The sequence below is a fragment of the Rhinopithecus bieti genome, unplaced genomic scaffold, assembly GCF_001698545.2.
Source record: "Rhinopithecus bieti isolate Rb0 unplaced genomic scaffold, ASM169854v2 scaffold_947, whole genome shotgun sequence".
In the NCBI taxonomy this organism is placed as follows: domain Eukaryota; kingdom Metazoa; phylum Chordata; class Mammalia; order Primates; family Cercopithecidae; genus Rhinopithecus; species Rhinopithecus bieti.
In genome coordinates this window covers 4,592,891-4,612,168 of record NW_016803664.1, presented here as the reverse complement: position 1 = coordinate 4,612,168, position 19,278 = coordinate 4,592,891, and the positions used below count along the sequence as shown (strand labels likewise).

General features: G+C 40.5%; 1 protein-coding gene and 1 pseudogene across 2 annotated transcripts in view; both read right to left on the bottom strand.

Annotated features, from left to right (window-relative positions):
* Window positions 1-11,328, bottom strand: part of TMEM116 (transmembrane protein 116) — a 77,589-nt gene extending 66,261 nt beyond the window's left edge. The window contains exons 1-3 of one of the 2 annotated variants that reach the window (XM_017847265.1): window positions 11,242-11,328; window positions 10,550-10,596; window positions 9,074-9,137 (exon numbers count right to left, since the gene is read on the bottom strand). In XM_017847265.1, coding sequence (XP_017702754.1) covers window positions 9,074-9,137; window positions 10,550-10,596; window positions 11,242-11,289 — 159 coding nt within the window. In that variant the 5' untranslated portion in view covers window positions 11,290-11,328. Of the gene's footprint in view, window positions 1-9,073; window positions 9,138-10,549; window positions 10,597-11,241 lie in introns of those variants that run through there. The other variant, XM_017847257.1, reaches the window with a different exon arrangement.
* On the bottom strand, window positions 5,536-6,236 carry LOC108512129 (immediate early response 3-interacting protein 1 pseudogene; annotated as a pseudogene).
* Window positions 11,329-19,278: the final 7,950 nt, after the last annotated feature.

The window sequence follows — 19,278 nt, the reverse complement described above, 5'->3', positions numbered from 1 at the left end:
GTGGGCAGATCACCTGAGGTCAGCAGTTCAAAACCAGCCTGGCCAACATGGCGAAACCCCATCTCTACTAAAAACACAAAAATTAGCTGGGCATGGTGGTGGGCGTCTGTAATCCCACCTACTCAGGAGGCTGAGGCAGGAGAATCATTTGAACCCAGGAGGCGGAGGTTGCAGTGAGCCGAGATTGCGCCACTGCACTCCAGCCTGAGCAACAGAGTGAGACTCCATCTAATCAGTTCTAGGCCAGGCTCAGTGGATTATGACTATAATCCTAACACTTTGGGAGGCCGAGGGAGGAGATCTGCTTGAGCCCAGGAGTTCAAGACCAGACTGGGCAACATGGTGAGACTCCATCTCTACAAATAAAATAAAAAACAAAAAAATTAGCTGGGCATGGTGACATACACTTGTGGTCCCAGCTACTTGGGAGTCTGAGGCAGGAGGATCACTTGAGCCCAGGAGGTCGAGGCTGCAGTGAGCCATTAATGCATCACTGTACTTCAGCCAGGGCAACAGAACAAGACCCTGTCTCAAAAAAAAAAAAAAAAAAAAAAAAAATCCGTTCCAAGTGGTTTAAAGACCAAAATGTGAAAGGGCAAAAACTATAAACCTTTTTTTTACATTCTATGTCATTTTATTCCATAGCAATAGTTTCAGGGGGTCTCCTACGTTAGTACAAAGACTAACATAGACCTAGGGAGAAGTGCAAGCAAACCTCACCTCGTTTTGTCCTCCTTTGCCCTGCCAAAGACTTCTGATATGTTTTAACATCTCCCTATACATAGGGTCCTTTCCTTTCCTTTTCCTCTTTCCCCCTTTCCCTTTCCTGAGAGTCCAAATGGCCATAAACATATGAAAATATGCCCTACCTTATTAGTAATAAAGGAAATGAAAAATTAAAACTACAATAAGAAAATAATTATACACCCATGGCAAAAATTTTAAGTCTGATAACAGAGAGTATTAATGGGAACAAAAGGCCGGGCGCGGTGGCTCAAGCCTGTAATCCCAGCACTTTGGGAGGCCGAGACGGGCGGATCACGAGGTCAGAAGATCGAGACCATCCTGGCTAACACGGTGAAACCCCGTCTCTACTAAAAAATACAAAAAACTAGCCGGGCGAGGTGGCGGGTGCCTGTAGTCCCAGCTACTCGGGAGGCTGAGGCAGGAGAATGGCGTAAACCCGGGAGGCGGAGCTTGCAGTGAGCTGAGATCCGGCCACTGCACTCCAGCCTGGGTGACAGAGCGAGACTCCGTCTCAAAAAAAAAAAAAAAGGGAACAAAAAGCAACAGGACCCTTTATACACTGCTGGCACAACCAGTTGGAAAAGAGTTTGGCATTAATTTAGGGGCAGTGGAAATCCTATGACAATTCTGATATGGGCAAATACACTAGATAAACTTGTGGATTTGTGCACCAGAAAACATGTACAAGAATGCTTATAGCAGCATAATGTACAAGAATGCTTATACAAGAATGCTTATTATGTACAAGAAAACATGTACAAGAATACTTATAGCAGCATAAGCAGGTAAATAAATTCTAGTGTTGGAGGAGAAAGAACGATGAGAAGTATCAGTGTTACCATGTCGTATATAGAAGGACGTAGACATAAAAGACTCCAATTTAGTTCTGTGATTGATGATGCTGTTAATCTGTTGACCTTTACCTTCAAGAACTTTGTCCTTGCAAGAGACATTGGCGAAGGGATTTAAGTTGAATACAAGGATTGGGCTGTGCAGAATGTGCTTCTGGTTAAACAAGTGGTCCTAAAGGCTGCTTGTGGTTAAAAGTCATCACCATTCTCTTAATCAAAGAAAGAGAGCGAAAACATTTTCTCGCTGCCCCTCTTCCTGGGCAATGGAACATATCTCCAGGTAATACCCATTGTGTGCCCTGTTTACTGAGTGAGGAGAAACCACCTTTAGGAATAAGGTGGGACTTGCTGGAGCAATAGTGCTAAAAGGTTTATGGAGATGTCGCATATACATCTCAAGGCACAGCATTTTCCTTTAAACTTATTCATATTACAAGGATTTTTTCATATGTCTTACTGCCGATTTCCTCCCTACAATAATCCTATTGTCCAGCCACTCTCTTATCCTTTTAATGACTAAGATAATTCTCAATAAATACTAAGGGAACTCAGAGGCCGGTGCCGGCGTGGGTCCTCTGTAAGCTGAGCGCCGGTCCCCTGGGCCCCACTTTTCTTTCTCTACACTTTGTCTCTGTGTTTTATTCCTTTTCTCAAGTCTTTCGTTTCCACCTAACGAGAAACACCCACAAGTGTGGAGGGACAGGCCACCCCTTCACTACAGAATACCAAACATCAATGAAAATGAAATAACCTCGTGCTCTATACAACATGGATACATCTCACAAATAATATTGAGGGATAAAAGCAACTCACAAAACAATACATACAAAAATACATATAGCATTATTCCATTTATATCGAGTTCAAAAACGAGCAAAACTAAATTGTTTAAACATACATACATTTCTGGTAAACTGTACATAAGATTAAAAAATGCTTATCACAAAACTCTGGATACTGAGTATCTCTAAAGGTGAGAGGGAGAGCTGTGATTGGGAAGAACCTCAACAGGTATATGTCTGGAGGTACAGGTAATGTTCCATTTCTTGTCACTAGTGTTTGTTTATAATCATTCTTTAAACAATACATATATGTTTCATGTATTCTAGTTCATGTCTGATATATCTCACAATAAAAAAATACATTTACAAATTTTAAAGTCCTGGCCAACCACTGTGGCTCAAGCCTGTAATCCCAGCACTTTGTGAGGCTGAGGCGGGAAGACTGAACGAAGCCAGGAGTTCCAGGCCAACCTTGGCAACATAACGAGACCCCTGTCTCTACAAAAATAAAAATTAAAAAAATTAGCTGGCTATGGTGGCATGCACCTGTAGTCCCAGCTATTCAGGAAGCTGAGGTGGCAGGATCGCTTGGGTCTAGCAGTTTGAGGCTACAGTAGGCTATGTACTATGGCCTGAGTGACATTGCAAAATCCTGTTATCTAAAAAAAAAAAAACAAAAAACAAAAAACAAAACAGATATTACCTAATACGAGAACTAATCTCCCTATATATACAAAAGAGAATTTTTCTCATCTCTTTCTCCCAAGCCCACCTGTACAAGAGGATTTTTCTCATATATTTCTCCCAAACCAGAAAAAGAGGTAAGATGCTAATTAATATCTTGTTAATAGGGTTAGACGGTCACGTTGCCTTGGCTAACAGAAACATAAACAAGTGAACTAATATGTAATAAAACATTTAAAAGTATAAAGTATTTAATAAATATCAGCTATTACGTTAACCACATATGGCCTTTTCTCTGGGTAAGCTTGCTAAAATTCCAGCTGGATGGCACAGCCACAGATTCTACTGGCTTACGACCTATCACAAGTTTATAACTGTTAAGAGATTTAAAAAACTAAGACTAAATATGAAATGGTGAAGTCCAGAAATATATAGAGACAAATCTCTAAATTTAAAATGTTTTATTTGGGAAGCAAGAATTGTGTTTCAGGGCATACACACAGACTGGGTGGTCTTGGACATGTTCGAAGAACAAAGAGATGACTGAGTTTTATTAGAAAGGGAAATAGTACATGTTATTTTGAAAGCAACCTCACTGGCACCAGAGAAAGTTTTGGGAGTTGGCAAACTCTGATTAGTGAGTGACCATGGTATGTAAAACTGGTCCTAAGAGGCAAGTCATTTCGGCAACTACAAGGTCAAACTGGTCTCAGGGTTATGTTGAGCCATTTCAGTAGCTGGGCTTGTGAAAATATTAATTATCGGAGCAGGTGCTGTGTGCTCTGAGAGCTTGTTCCCCCTGGCTTCTCGACTCTGATTTAGTTGGGTATGACAAGAATGATCCAATATATATAATCAACTTTCACATAAATAATCCCTGGAGAAGAAAAGCAGCCATGCAGCTTTTGTGAGCAAGAACATAATTCTGATCATTAATTCAAGAAATAGCCCTATGAGGCCGGGCGCAGTGGCTCATACCTGTAATCCCCAGCACTTTGGGAGGCTGAGGCGAGCAGATCACCTGAGGTCAGGAGTTCGAGACCAGCCTGACCAATATGGTGAAACTCTGTCTCTACTAAAAATACAAAAAAATTAGCCAGGCATGGTGGCACATGCCTGTAGTCCCAGCTACTCAGGAGGCTGAGCCAGGAGAATCACTTGAACCTGGGAGATGGAGGTTGCAGTGAGCTGAGATTGTGCCACTGCACTCCAGCCTGGGCTACAGAGCAAGACTCCATCTCAAAAAAAAAGTTATATATATATATACACACACACGTGTGTGTATATGTGTATGTGTGTATATTATATACACACACGTGTGTATTATATATACACACACGTGTGTATTATATATACACACATATACACACATACAGACATATACACACGTGTGTATATATTTTATATACACACGTGTGTGTATATTATATACACGTATGTGTGTTATATACACATATATGTGTATATGTGTGTGTATTATATATACACATATATAGCAACTAATAATTTTCACAAAAACTACATTGTTTCAACCTTTCTGCTTAAAACTGTATTGAGATGAGCAAACAATCCCACAAGATGATTTGAGACATAAAAAAATAAACAAAAGACAACCTATCCAGCATGAATATCCTATTGACAAACACAATGAAGAATTAAGAATCACAACCCACAGTGTGCCACTTTACCAAGAAATGGAACTGGAATGATTTTGGTGGAGGTAAATGCTTCACAACAGTCTTCTTGTGTAGTATAGTTTAATTGTGGTTGTTTCGAACTGCTCTTGCAGGCTAATATTTATGCTGCTTTTTTTCTTTTAAGTCATCATTGTAAAAAGGGTAGACCTTTGTAGATTTTCTAAAATGAAAATATGTAGATACTGGTCTGGTCTCATCATTTAGGCCAATTAATAAAATAATAAATGCATTAAAAAAGTAAAACAAAATCATCATGTGACTAACACAATTCTCCTTGATATATCAGAGAGTATTACTCCTCAATAGTGTCTATAAATTTGAATTATTCATAGCTGAAACAATATACAAACAAAATAATCAAGTGGTTCAAAAGAAAATCACTCAAATTACCTATTTATCATTTTACATGTAGCAATTACTTTTTTAAAATCCTTTAAATTTTATCTAGGGATAAGCACTCACATCGTGGCTAAGTCCCAAAGAACTTCAAAACATTTTAAAAAATTCATCCCTGAGAAATGAGAGATAGAAAATACCTTTAAAACAGAAGCAACAGACTTATGCGCTCTTTTAACAATCTCAGCACAGAGTGAGCTACTATTAAGAGTGAGCAAATATTCCAGTCCTGGAGATTTTTCTTTTCTTTTTTTTTTTTTTGAAATAGGGTCTCACTTTGTCACCCAGGTTGCAGTGCAGTGGCCCGATCTCGGCTTACTGCAGTCTTACTTACTGCAGTCTTTCTTACTTACTTACTTACTTACTTACTTACTTACTGAGCCTTCCAGGCTCAAGTGATCCTCGCGTCTCAGCCTTTACTCCAATAATGACCTAAATAATAACTTCTGCTAGCATCTCTTCTGAGTCTCTATTTCCTCCACTGATGTTCATCCAAATAATAAAAGTAACACAGTTGCAATTGAGTTTACTATTATCAATGGCATTCTCATTACAGTTGTTACAGACTGAATATGGTTCATTAGCTGAGATTTAATTCCTGGCTCCTCCCCGAATCCACCAATTCTCTGGTCTATTCTCCAGCCAATGTTCTTGAGGAATCTCTCCTTGTGCAGCATGGTGATGGCGCTGACACAGAGCAGGGCTGCCTGCAGCAGTGAGTACAAGGTAAAGGTCATGACCATCCAAGCTCCCCTGAGGTCCAACTGATTCTTCTTTGTTGCCACAAGGGACTTGTCGCCACCATGGCTGGTGCTTTCCTCTCTATTTGTCTTTAATTTAAACCATGGGCAGAATAAACCAAGAGCTCTAGCATCTCTATTTTGTTTTAATTATAAATAATAAGAAAAAAAAGTCACGTACTAAGCCAAATTAGACGTTAACACCTTATATCTTTATACAGTCCCAACCCACTGTTATGCCAGAAAGTCACCTTGGACAGTAGTTCCCAAACAAGAACAATTTCGCACCGATCCCACCCTCACAGGGACATTCAGCAATTTTTTTCTTTTTAAGAGATAAGGTCCTGCTCTGTCACCCAGGCTGGAGTGCAGTGATATGATCATAGCTCATTGCAGCCTTGAACTCCTGTGCTCAAGCAATCCTCCCACCTTGGCCTCCTGGGTAGCTAGAACTATAGGCACCTGCCACTACACCTGGACCATTTGGCGTTGTTTGAAGAAATTTTTGGTTGTCACAACTGAAGAACAGAGGGTTTACTACTAGTATCTAGCTGATAAAGGCTGCCAAACATCGTAATGCACAAGACTACAAATAATTATCTAGCCCTAAACCTCAATAAAGCTGAGGTTGAGAAACCCTGCTTTCAGAGATAAAGCTTAGCTCTCTCTATTGTATAACTCATACTTTATTAACTTAATCACATCTGAACTCAAATTCCAGCAAAGGAAATAAACATTAGGAAAATCTGAACCAGAAGATGTTTGACTTAAAATTACTTTAGCAGGCAATGACAATACAGTATCAAGACTTTTACTTTCCAGTTTGACTTACGTAGTCACAATCTACCTCTGAAACTTCAAAATCCATTTTCATTGGACATTATATTTTGGTGGTTTAAAAGTGTGTGGGGGAGAGGCTCTGGAACAAGACAAGGCTGCATTCAAATTCCAGCTCCAACACTTACTAGCTGTAAGAACTGAGGAAAGTCCCCTAACCTTACCAGGATTCAGTTTCCTTGTCTACAATATCAGACTAATAATATCCATCTCAAAGCTTTTAAGGATTAAATGAAAATACATTGAAAGCACTGAGCAAATGTATCTAGAATATAATAAATACTTTTTTTTTTTTTAATTTGGAGAGCAATTAGTTAAGAGTATGGACTTTTAAAAATCCTCGCTCTTGGCCGGGCTCACACCTGTAATCCCAGTACTTTGGGAAGCCCAGGCAGGTGGATCAGGAGGTCAGGAGTTCAAGATCAATCAGGCCAAGATGGTGAAACCCTGGCTGAGGCAGGAGAATTGCTTGAATCCAGGAGGCGAAGGTTGCAGTGAGCCGAGATTGCACCACTGCACTCCAGCCTGGGCACCAAGAGTGAAACTCTGTCTCAAAAAAAAAAAAAAAAAAAAAAAAATTAGTTGGACACAGTGGCAGTCACCTGTAATTCCAGCTACTCAGGAGGTTGAGGCAGAAGAATCACTTGAAACTGGGTGGCAGAGGTTGTAGTGGGCCAAGATCGTGCCACTGCACTCCAGCCTGGGTTACAGGGTGAGACTCCGTCTCAAGAAAAAAGAAAAAAAAAAAAACAAAAAACAAAACTCTGCTCTTCTACTTACTATGTAACTTGAACAAATTATTTCCTGACCTTGAACCACAATTTCCTCTTTTGTGAAATGGGCCTAATACTATCCCTCTTATAGATTGATGAGGACCAACGAGATAAAGTATGTAAAGCACTGAGCATAGTTGGAAAATAGTAAGCGTTTAACACACAGAAGTTATTTTTATTATTAAAGTGGGCCCAATAAAACCCAATGGCATTTCCCACATATAAAAGCTCTCCCATACACGTCCTGACCTATGCTTTGCCTAATTTTGTGCTATTTGGTCTGGTTAGAAAATAGCTGTTATATTTCTCTTAAAATCTGTTTACTAAGCTAGAAAATACATCACTCTCCCTAGTACTCTGTTAATCAGGAAGGTTTTTAATCTGATCTTTTTGGTATGAATAGTTTAAGATGTATTTTCACTCTGTTTTCACCATAAAATTGCAATTGCCTAGAAGGTCAGAGAAGCAAAATAAGTATGTTTCATATACTAAAGTTTTTAAACTATCTCCTAGTCCCAGTAGCAATTTTACTAAAGTATCAAAATCCGAGAACTCACCTCTAGGCAAGCTCCTGCTATGCTTAGAGTGAATATTGGATTCAGACAACATTCTGTTTCCTTAGCCTTAGCAATTAACGCATAACAAAGAAATCCACATTTAATAGTTAATCTTGGGGCCAGGTGTGGTGGCTCACGCCTGTAATCCCAGCACTTTGGGAGGCCTAGGTGGGCGGATCACAAGATCAGGAGATCGAGACCATCCTGGCTAACATGGTGAAACCCCATCTCTACTAAAAATACAGAAAATTAGCCGGGCATGGTGGCAGGTGCCTGTAGTCCCAGCTACTCAGGAGGCTGAGGCAGGAGAGTGGCATGAACCTGGGAGGTGGAGCTTGCAGTGAGCCAAGATTGCGCCACTGCACTTCAACCTGGGTGACAGAGCAAGACTCTGTCTCAAAAAAAAAAAAAAAAAAGAAGTTAATCTCTCAGAATTCGAAGTTATAGCTAAAATAATTACCTAGAAGAAAAGGGAGCTCTATTGACCAAGCCAAAAATATCTCATTGTATCATCATGACAAATTTAAAAGTAATTNGGCCTAGGTGGGCGGATCACAAGATCAGGAGATCGAGACCATCCTGGCTAACATGGTGAAACCCCATCTCTACTAAAAATACAAAAAATTAGCCGGGCATGGTGGCAGGTGCCTGTAGTCCCAGCTACTCAGGAGGCTGAGGCAGGAGAGTGGCATGAACCTGGGAGGTGGAGCTTGCAGTGAGCCAAGATTGCGCCACTGCACTTCAACCTGGGTGACAGAGCAAGACTCTGTCTCAAAAAAAAAAAAAAAAAAAAAAGTTAATCTCTCAAAATTCGAAGTTATAGCTAAAATAATTACCTAGAAGAAAAGGGAGCTCTATTGACCAAGCCAAAAATATCTCATTGTATCATCATGACAAATTTAAAAGTAATTCATAGAATTATTTCACCATTTATAGGTAACATCTGTTATTTGTTTTGGAGACTAAGCCACTAAAAAGTTCAAATCCAACACAAAGAGAAATCACTCACCTCTGGAGATTTCTGTATATTCTGGAATACAGCATAGGCAATAAGTGAACTTGAACCTATAACACTGAAGAGATTTAGAAGATGATTGATCATTAAAGCAGGACAATGGAGTGCCATAGTTTTTGTTATTAATTTTGGGATTTCTTTTTACAGTTTTATTGGCATGATTGATATAAAATAAACTGCATTAAAAAAAATTTTTAGACACAGGGTCTTGCTATGTCAGCCAGGATGGAGTGCAGTGGTGCCATTATAGCTCAACGTAACCTTGAACTCCTGGGCCCCAGTGATCCTCCTGTCTCAGCCTCCTTAATAGCTAGGACTAGAGGTGTGCATCACCACAACTGGCTAATTATTTTATTTTTTTGTAGAGGCAGGATCTTGCTATGTTGCCCAGGCTGGTCTCAAACTCCTGGCCTCATGGGATCTTCCCATTTTGGCCTCTCAAGCACTGAGATTGCAGGTGTGAACCACCATGCCCAGCCCTGCACATATTTTTTATTTTTATTTTTACTTTTAGAGACAGGGTCTCCTTCTGTCATCCAGATTAGAGTACAGTGGTATAATCACAGCTCACTGCAGCCTCCAACTCCTGGGCTAAAGTGATCTTCCCACCTCAGTCTCCTGAGTAGCTGGAACTACGGGCGTCTGCTACCATGCCCAGTTCATTTTTTAAAATTTTTTTGTAGAGACAGGGTCTCACTATGTTGCCCAGGCTGGTCTCAAACTCCTGGGCTCAGATCATCCTCCTGCCTTGGACTCTAAAACTGCTGGGATTACAGGCATGGGTCACCATATCCAGCCAGTATTTTTAAACAAATATAGAATGCTTCACAAATTTGCATGTTCTCCTTATCCAGAGGCCATGTCAATCTTTTTTTTTTTTTTTTTTTTTAATTTGTTTTGAGATAGGGTCTTGCTCTGTCAACCAGGCTGGAGTGCAGTGGCACAATCACAGCTCCTCTTGAGTAGCTGGAACTACAGGCACATACCACCATGTCCAGCTATTTTTATGTTTTTTTGTTTTCTGTTTTGTTTTGTTTTGTTTTTTGTAGGGCCAGGGTTTCACCATGTTGCCCAGGATGGTCTCAAATTCCTGAGCTCAAGCGATCTGCCTACCTCAGTCTCCCAAAGTGTTGGGATTACAGGTGTGAGCTCAGCCCCACCCATTTTCTCTGTGTCATTCCAATTTTTAGTATAGATACTGCTTAAGTAAGCACTTTGCTATTGATTTTGCAATTGATCCTGTTGACGAGGTTGTCCACTGATGTTCAGATGTTATCCTTTAATCAGTTTTTTGTTATTATTGTTGTTAATGTTGTCATTTTATTAGTAAGAAGATATCAACATGATAAAGAATATCATTTCTCTTTAACTAAAGAGTAAAAGCAAACCCTGAGGGGGAAATGTGGAAAACTACAGAATTGACCAATTGTGCTTATACTAGTTTAGTTATATGAGATTAAATAAACATACCTCAGAGTAGCCATGACAAACTGTATCCACTGTATTGCAGGAAAAACCTAAATAAAACAAGGAAAAAAGAATAAAATTAAACCTTTTACATTGAATATTCAACCTAACTCTATGTTCATTATTAACTATCTGTACAGCATAAATTTTCTTCAAAGCCTAATCTCAATACATACTACAAGCCTGAGAATGAGTCAAAAGGCTGAACAGGCCCCTGGAAAGTCAAGGTGCTCCTTTTTTCCTCTCTTATTTCTGTTTCTCTGTGAAATAGTATAATTTTTTAAAAAATAGAGATGTGGATTAAAAATGACTAAATGAAAAAAGTAAGCTAGCCAGGCTGTGGCTCATACCTGTAATCCCGACACTTTGAGAGGCTGAGGTAAAAGGATCACTTGAGGCCAGAAGTTTAAGAAAAAAGAAACCTGGGTGAGAAAACTAACAAAAGGAAGAACAAAATGGAGAGGGGGTAGGAAAAATGTTGAGAGAGAATACAGAGATGTGTGGAAAGAATAGGTAAGAGAAAAGACAAATACTAGAGTTCACTGATAGGAAGAAAGAGGAAAGAGAATAATAGTAAAACAGAGAAACTGAAGAAAAGTTAGTATCATGGAGAGAGAGACTGTAAGTGAAAAATGCAGAACAGGAAAGAAGAAAGGGAGAACACAAAGGAAGACAGGGAGAGCTTCTGACCTTACCAGGTCCCAACTGTCCTCCAGAATGCTCGCCTCTAGTGGAAAGGTCATAGGGACTTCAGTCCCAGCTACCCTTGAGCAGCCGATCCTTCCTAGTCAGGTTCTGAATCCTGAAGCAGTGAACAGGTGGCTCCACCTCTACCCCAGTTGGGCTCCTCCTATACCTAATCCTGCCCTGTACCTTGAGGGCAAGGAGAGAGGTACTGACAAGTGCAGGAGAAAGCCAAGCAGAAAGAACGAAAACAGAAAGACCAGGTGACAGGAAAACTAAGTTGTAAGTGGCGTTAGGAATTAAAAGGAGCAAGAGGCAGAGTAATAAAAAACAGACAGATACAGAAGGGGCAGGATTGAGAAAAAAAGAATGAGTCATAGTGAAAAGATAAATAGAGCTGCAATAGAGAAATGGAACTAAAAAAAGGGGTGGGGGGAGAAATAAATGGGATAGAAAGGAAGTCTCCCTAAAATTTGCCCTTGTTTAGAGACAGAAGCCTGTGATGGAAAAGAGAGATTGCATATTCACTCAATTAATAAAGTTTTAGTAATACTAGTGGAAAGCTGAGGTGGTTATTAATATTTGTCATAAATTACATTATTCATTAATACACTGATGCTTAAATATCAACTTTGTGCAAAGCAGTGTGTTATGGAAGATATAAAGATAAATAAGATACAAACCCAGCCTTCTAACAGCTTATAATATAGTAGGAAAAATGGCCTGAATACCAAAAATTCAAATGATCTGCACACAGCAAGAATATACCTACACAGAGTAGTATTCAAAGAGGATTTGGAAGAACTGATAAAATTTGGACAAAGACTGGAGGAAAAAAGAGAGCAGAAGGAAGACCATTCATTTGTGTAATTTATCTTTCATCTAGCCATAATTGCATATAGTCTACAAATCCTTATTGCTAACAAATTAAATCACTTGCATGACTAGAGTAATTTAAACACATGACTAATTTATTCATATCAGGTTAAAATTACAGTCCAAAGCAAAACAAAACACAGCCAGATGCAATGTCATGCACCTGTCATCCTGGCTACTTGGGAGGTGGAGGCAGAGGGTCTCTTGAGGCCAGGAGTTTGAGGCTGCAGTGTGCTATGACTGTTCCTGTGAACAGTCATTGCACTCCAACCTGGGCAGCACAGCAAAACACCATTTCTAAAACAAAATAAAACACGGCCAGCTGTGCTGGCCCACGCCTGTAATCCCAGCACTTTGGGAGGTCAAGTCGGGTGGATCACTTGAGGTTAGGAATGTGAGACCAGCCTGGCCAACATGACAAAACCTTGTCTCTACTAAAAATACCAATATTAGCCAGGCAGGGCGGCATGCACCTGTAATCCCAGCTACTCGGGAGGCTGAGGCATAAGAATCACTTGAACCCAGGAGGTGGAGGCTGCAGTGAGCCAAGATCATGACACTGCACTCCAGCCTGGATGATAGAGTGAGACTCCATCTCAAAATAAATAAATAAATAAAAATAAAACAAAACAGAAACCAAACCAAACCAAACAAAAAGATTATAGTCTATAGTGGAAGACCAGACATTGTTAAATAAAGGTTACGTTCTAATCACTTTGCTTAAATTGTCAGGTAAACAAATAAATAAAATTACCAGGAAATTTCTAGATCAGAAAACCCCAGCATAAGGTCTTAGGAAGTATTTTAAGGCCTCTACTCACACATCTTACCTCATAAAGGTGAAGAGACTACTGACAGCTTCACCAAGTGATAAGAAAATGCTTTGAGATAAAGGACTGTTGTTTCAGTCAAGAACAAATCTCATGTTGTTCAGAGAACAGCCATGCCAAATTAGTCTGCTGCTCTTGTCAGGACAATCAATGATGAATAACTTTTCTCTTTGGCATTCTCTTCTAAAACATCTATACCATCTAACAACATTTGGGGATTTACTTTCCAGTTTTTCTATCAGAATCAATCCCCTGCTTGTTGTATATTCAGTACTTGGTCCCTTTGAAGTATCTTTGGAAACAATCTTGCCATCTTCCTTTTCTAAAAAGGCTAACCCAAGCTCAAATGATGAAGTAGGTGATATTTACTTTCAGTTTTCCTTTATCTCTTTTTAGCAAAAAGCTCCTTGCATGCCTGCAGTCCCAACTACTCAGCAGGCTGAGGCAGGAGGATCTCTTGAGGTCGAGAGGTCCAGGCTGCAGTGAGCTGTGTTTGCACCATTGCACTCACACTCCAGCCTGGGTGACAGAGTGAAACCCTGTGTTTATAACAAAAAAAAAAAAAAAAAAAAAAAAAAGGCTGGGTGTGGTGGCTCACACCTATAATCCCAATACTTTCGGAGGCCAAGGCGGGTGGATCACAAGGTCAGGAGTTCAAGACTAGCCTGGCCAAGATGGTAAAACCCCATCTCTACTAAAAATACAAAAATTAGCTGGGTATGGTGGCGGGCGCCTGGAATCCCAGCTACTAGAGAGCCTGAAACAGAGAATTGCTTGAACTCGGAAGGCAGAAGGTGCAGTGAGCCAAGATCATGCCATTGCACTCCAGCCTGGATGACAGAACGAGACTTCATCTCAAAAATAAAAAAATAAATAAAAGCTCCTTAGTAAGTTCAAACCTATCCCAATTCTTAACTTATTGGGCTACTATATATTACATATCAACTGAAGTTAACACATATTCATAAAATTGCTATCATGAACAAGTTACTCAAAGTCAAGAAAGACACTTGCCTTTGTAAAATATTTTTATTTAACCAAAAAGTTTTCTAAAAATAACATGTAGGCCGGGCACGGTGGCTCAAGCCTGTAATCCCAGCACTTTGGGAGGCCGAGGCGGGCGGATCACGAGTTCAGGAGATCGAGACCATCCTGGCGAACACAGTGAAACCCCGTCTCTACTAAAAAATACAAAAAAACTAGCCGGGCGAGGTGGCGGGCGCCTGTAATCCCAGCCACTTGGGAGGCTGAGGCAGGAGAATGGCATGAACCTGGGAGGCAGAGCTTGCAGTGAGCTGAGATCCGGCCACTGCACTCCAGCCTGGGCGACAGAGCGAGACTCCGTCTCAAAAAATAAATAAATAAAAATAAAATAAAAAATAAAAAAAATAAAATAACATGTAAAGATTTCTAAGGCCAGGCATGGTGGAGCATGCCTGTAATCCCACCACTTTGGGAGGCCGAGGTGGGTGGATCACCTGAGGTCAGGAATTCAAGATCAGCCTGACTTAACATGGTGAAATCCCATCTCTACTAAACACAAATAATTAGCTGGGCATGGTGGCGGGTNAAATAACATGTAAAGATTTCTAAGGCCAGGCATGGTGGAGCATGCCTGTAATCCCACCACTTTGGGAGGCCGAGGTGGGTGGATCACCTGAGGTCAGGAATTCAAGATCAGCCTGACTTAACATGGTGAAATCCCATCTCTACTAAACACAAATAATTAGCTGGGCATGGTGGCGGGTGCCTGTAATGCCAGCTAGCTACTCAGGAGGCTGAGGCAGGAGAATTGCTTGAACCCAGGAGGTGGAGGTTGCAGTGAGCCAAGATTGTACCATTGCACTCCAGCTTGGGCAACAAGAGCGAAACTCCATCTCAAAAAAAAAAAAAAGATTTCTAGTAAAAACAGCTACCAATTATGAAGTGCTTTTGAGTTGTATCTTAGTAACATGATTGCCAATAAAATGAAGTTTGGAACAAAAGCAAGGAAGGAAATGGCCAGTGCTAGAATTCATGGTGTAATGATTAATGGATATGTTTCTATCTGACTAAAAAGGATAATACTCAGAATATAAAGTATAAAACAAACATTGTAAGAGGGAACTGAAGATAAAGATTGTAAGAGAGCACTTGACTACTCTAAATAAATCCACCACTCCTGGACTGAACAAATTACACTCCAGAATTTTGATAAAACTTGCCAGTTAACCTAATAAACCATTTGAGAAAATTTGAGAGTTCACGTAAAATGGGAAACTTGCTAGAAACCTGGTGATAACTAAATTAAAGGCAAAAAGATGGTGAAATGTGCAAACCAAACCATACATCAAGGATCTTAGTACTGATCCCAAATAAGAATCTAGAATGAATTGTCCAAAAGATGTGTTTGCAAACAATTAGAAAAAAAAAAGTAACTGCTAAGTTGGCATGGGTTTACTTAAAAAAAAAAAAAAAGGCTGGGTGCAGTGGGTCACACCTATAATCTCAACACTGGAGGTCAAGGCAGGAAGGATCACTTGAGACTAGGAGGTCAAGATCAGCCCCGACAACATAATAAAACCCTGTCTCTACAAAAAATACAAAAATCAGTCAGGCATGGTGGCACATGCCTATAGTCCTAGCTACTATAAAGGCTGAGATAGGAGAAGTGTTTGAGCCCAGGAGTTTGAGGCTGCAGTGAATCATGATTGCATCACTGCACTCCAGCCTGGGCAACAGAGGGAGAACCTGTCTCAAAATAATAATAATAATAATAATAATAATAATAATAATAATAATGCCAGACTAATCCATTCTCTTTTTGGATAGAATTACTAGACATACATCTGAAATTCTGACAAAGCATTTGGTGAGACATTTCATGCAATAAAAATTAGAAAACAGGCCAGGTGCGGTGGCTCATGCCTGTAATCCCAGCACTTTGGAAGGCTGAGACAGGCAGATCATCTGAGGTCAGGAGTTCAAGATCAGCCTGGCCAACATGGACAAACCCCATCTTTACTAAAAATACAAAAATTAGCCAGGTGTGGTGGCACACACCTGTAATCCCAGCTACCAGGGAGGCTGAGGCAGAAGAATTGCTTGGACCCGGGAGGTTGCAGCGAGCCAAGATAGTGCCACTACGCTCCAGCTTGGGTGACAGAGTGACTCCATCTAAAAAAAAAAAAAAAAAAAAGAAAATATAGGCTGGGGCCGGGCGCGGTGGCTCAAGCCTGTAATCCCAGCACTTTGGGAGGCTGAGACGGGCGGATCACAAGGTCAGGAGATCGAGACCACCCTGGCTAATACGGTGAAACCCCGTCTCTACTAAAGAATACAAAAAACTAGCCGGGCGAGGTGACGGGCGCCTGTAGTCCCAGCTACTCGGAGGCTGAGGCAGGAGAATGGCATAAACCTGGGAGGCGGAGCTTGCAGTGAGCTGAGATCCGGCCACCGCACTCCAGCCTGGGCGACAGAGCCAGACTCCATCACAAAAAAAAAAAAAAAAAGAAAATATAGGCTGGATGCAATGACTCATGCTGTAATCACAGTTACTCAGGAGACTGAGGTGGAAGGGTCCCTTGAGCCCAGGAGTTTGAGGCTTCAGTGAGTTACGATCACACCACTGCACTTCAGCCTGGATGACACGGTAAGATCCTGTCTCTACAAAAAATAAAGTAAAAAATTACCCAGGTATGGTGGCACATGCCTGTAGTCCTAGCAACTCGGGAGGCTGAGGTGGGAGGATAACTTGAGTTTGAGGTTACAAAGAATTATGATCACACCACATAATGAGACCCTGTCCCTTAAAAAGAAAAAACAAAGTAGACAAAGTAGAAGCATAATTAAGGTCATTCACTGCACAAATAAACCTAAGGGAATGCTAAGTAATTGATCAATATTAACCTAGCAATGACTTCTATTGATATGAACCAGCATACTGACTTGGCATTGTTCTGTAAAACACTTTCATCAATGACCTGAAATAAAACATAGTGAGCATATCTATCAAATGAGTATTACGTATCTATTGTTGCGTAACAATTTTCTACAAATTTGGTGGCTTAAAATATACATTTATTATCTCACAGCTTCTGTGGGTCAGCAGTCCATAGCATGGCTTAACTGGGTCCTTTGCTTCAGGGTCTCTCAAAAGGCTATAATCAAGATATCGGCCACAGGTAGAGCCTCCCTCATTTGACGGCTCAAATAGGGAAGAATCTGGCTCCAAGCTCATGTCATTGTTGTAATTCAGTTCTATGAGGGCTGTTAGACTGAGGGCCTCAGCTCCTAGCTGTTACCAAAAGGCTTCACTCAGTTCCTTGCCATGTGGACTTCTGCAAGATCTTCTCCCAGAAAGATGGAAGGTACAATCTTATGTAAACAAATCACTGAAGCAAGATCCCATCACCTTTCCCATATTGTTTTGGTCATAGATCTTACTAAGGGATTATACAAGAACACGAATAGCCAGAGGCAGGGATCACTGGAGGTCATCTTAAGAGTCTGCCTACCACTGTGTATTCCTCCAACACGTCAAGCATTTTTCCACTTCACATCATTTGCAATAGTTGTTTCCTCTGTCTTGAGTGCCCCTTCCTCCAGATAATCACAATGGGGTCCTTCTCATCCTTCAAGTATCAGCTCAAATATCATCTCTGAAATGTAACGTTTATCAAATTTCCAAGTATCTTGGTTATATGTTTGTTGTCAGATTCCCCCAATAGACTATAACTTCCTTGAGGGCAGGTAACTTATCTGTTGCGTTCTAAATAAAATGCCATTTATAATAATACCTGTAGTTGTCGAGGTTTTGAAATGTGGCCAATCCAAGTTGAGACATGTTGTAAGTGTAAATATCCACTGAATTTCAAAGTATAAAAGAAAGGGTGTAAAATATCTCAATGACATATTTATATTGATTGTATGTTGCAAGGATATTTGGGATATTATCTTTTTTTCTTTTTTTTGAGACAGAGTCTCGCTCTGTTGTCCAGGCTGGAGTGCAGTGGTGCAATCTCAGCTCACTGCAACCCCCACCTCCCGGGTTCAAGCAATTCTCCTGTGTCAGCCTCCTAAGTAGCTGGGACTATAGGCGCCAGCCACTACGCCTGGCTAATTTTTGCATTTTTAGTAGAGACAGGGTTTTACCATGTTGGCCAGGCTGGTCTCAAACTCCTGATCTCAAGTGATCCACCTGCCTCGGCCTCCCAAAGTGCTGGGATTACAGGCATGAGCCACCGCGCCCGGCCTATTATCTAAATTATTACACAAGATTATTTTGGATATCTGGAGATACAATATCTCCAGTACCTAAAACAGTGCTTAGAAGAGGCACTCCGTATTTGTTGAATATTCACTCAACAATGTACCAAACTTGTGAGGAATGACAGACTTAAGATCTAAAAAGATCTAAACACTTCAGAATGAGTTTTATTAAATAAAAGTTAATAGAAATAAATGTAAGTATACTGTACTTGGGTCTAAAAAACCAACAGGGCAGAGATTAAGATGAAGAATATAACAATTACCTTATTTTTAAGATCTTAAGTGGTACTATCCAATAGAAACACAACGTGAGTCACATATGTAATCTTAAATTTTCTAAAAGCAACATAAAAAAGCAAGAAAAAATAGGTGACTTTTTTTTTTTTTTTTGAGACAGGGTCTCGCTTTGTCACTCTTGCTTAATTATAATGGTACAATCATAGCTCACTGCAGCATCAAACTTCTGGGCCCAGAGATCCTCCCACCTCTGCCTCCCAAGTAGCTAGGAATGCATGCCTCCTATCATGCCTGGGTGATTTTTAAATTTGTTGTAGAGATGAGGTATTGCTGTGTTGACCAGGCTGGTCTCAAGTTATCCTCTAGCCTTGGCCTCCCAAAGTGTTGGGATTATAGGCGTGAGCCACTGCACCTGACTGAAATTAATTTTAATAATACACTTATTGGCTGGGTGGGGTGGCTCACACCTGTAGTCCCAGAACTTTGGGAGGCCAAGGTAAGCGAATCGCTTGAGCTCAGGAGCTCAAGACCAGACAACATGGTGAAACCCCATTTCTACAAAAAAATACAAAAATGAGCTGAGCTTGGTGGCAAGCGCTTTCGGTCCCAGCTACTCAGGAGGTGGAGGCAGGAGGTTCGCTTGACCCCAGAGGTGGGGGATTGGGGTGAGGCAGAGGTTGCAGTGAGTCAAGATCGGGCCACTGCATGCCAACCTGGGTGACAGTGAGATCCTGTCTCAAAATATAATAACAACACATTTTATTTAACTGAAGTATCCCAATTCTTATCACTGCAATGTGTAATCAATGTAAGTATGTCATTGAGATATTTTACATCTTTAATTTTGTACTTTGA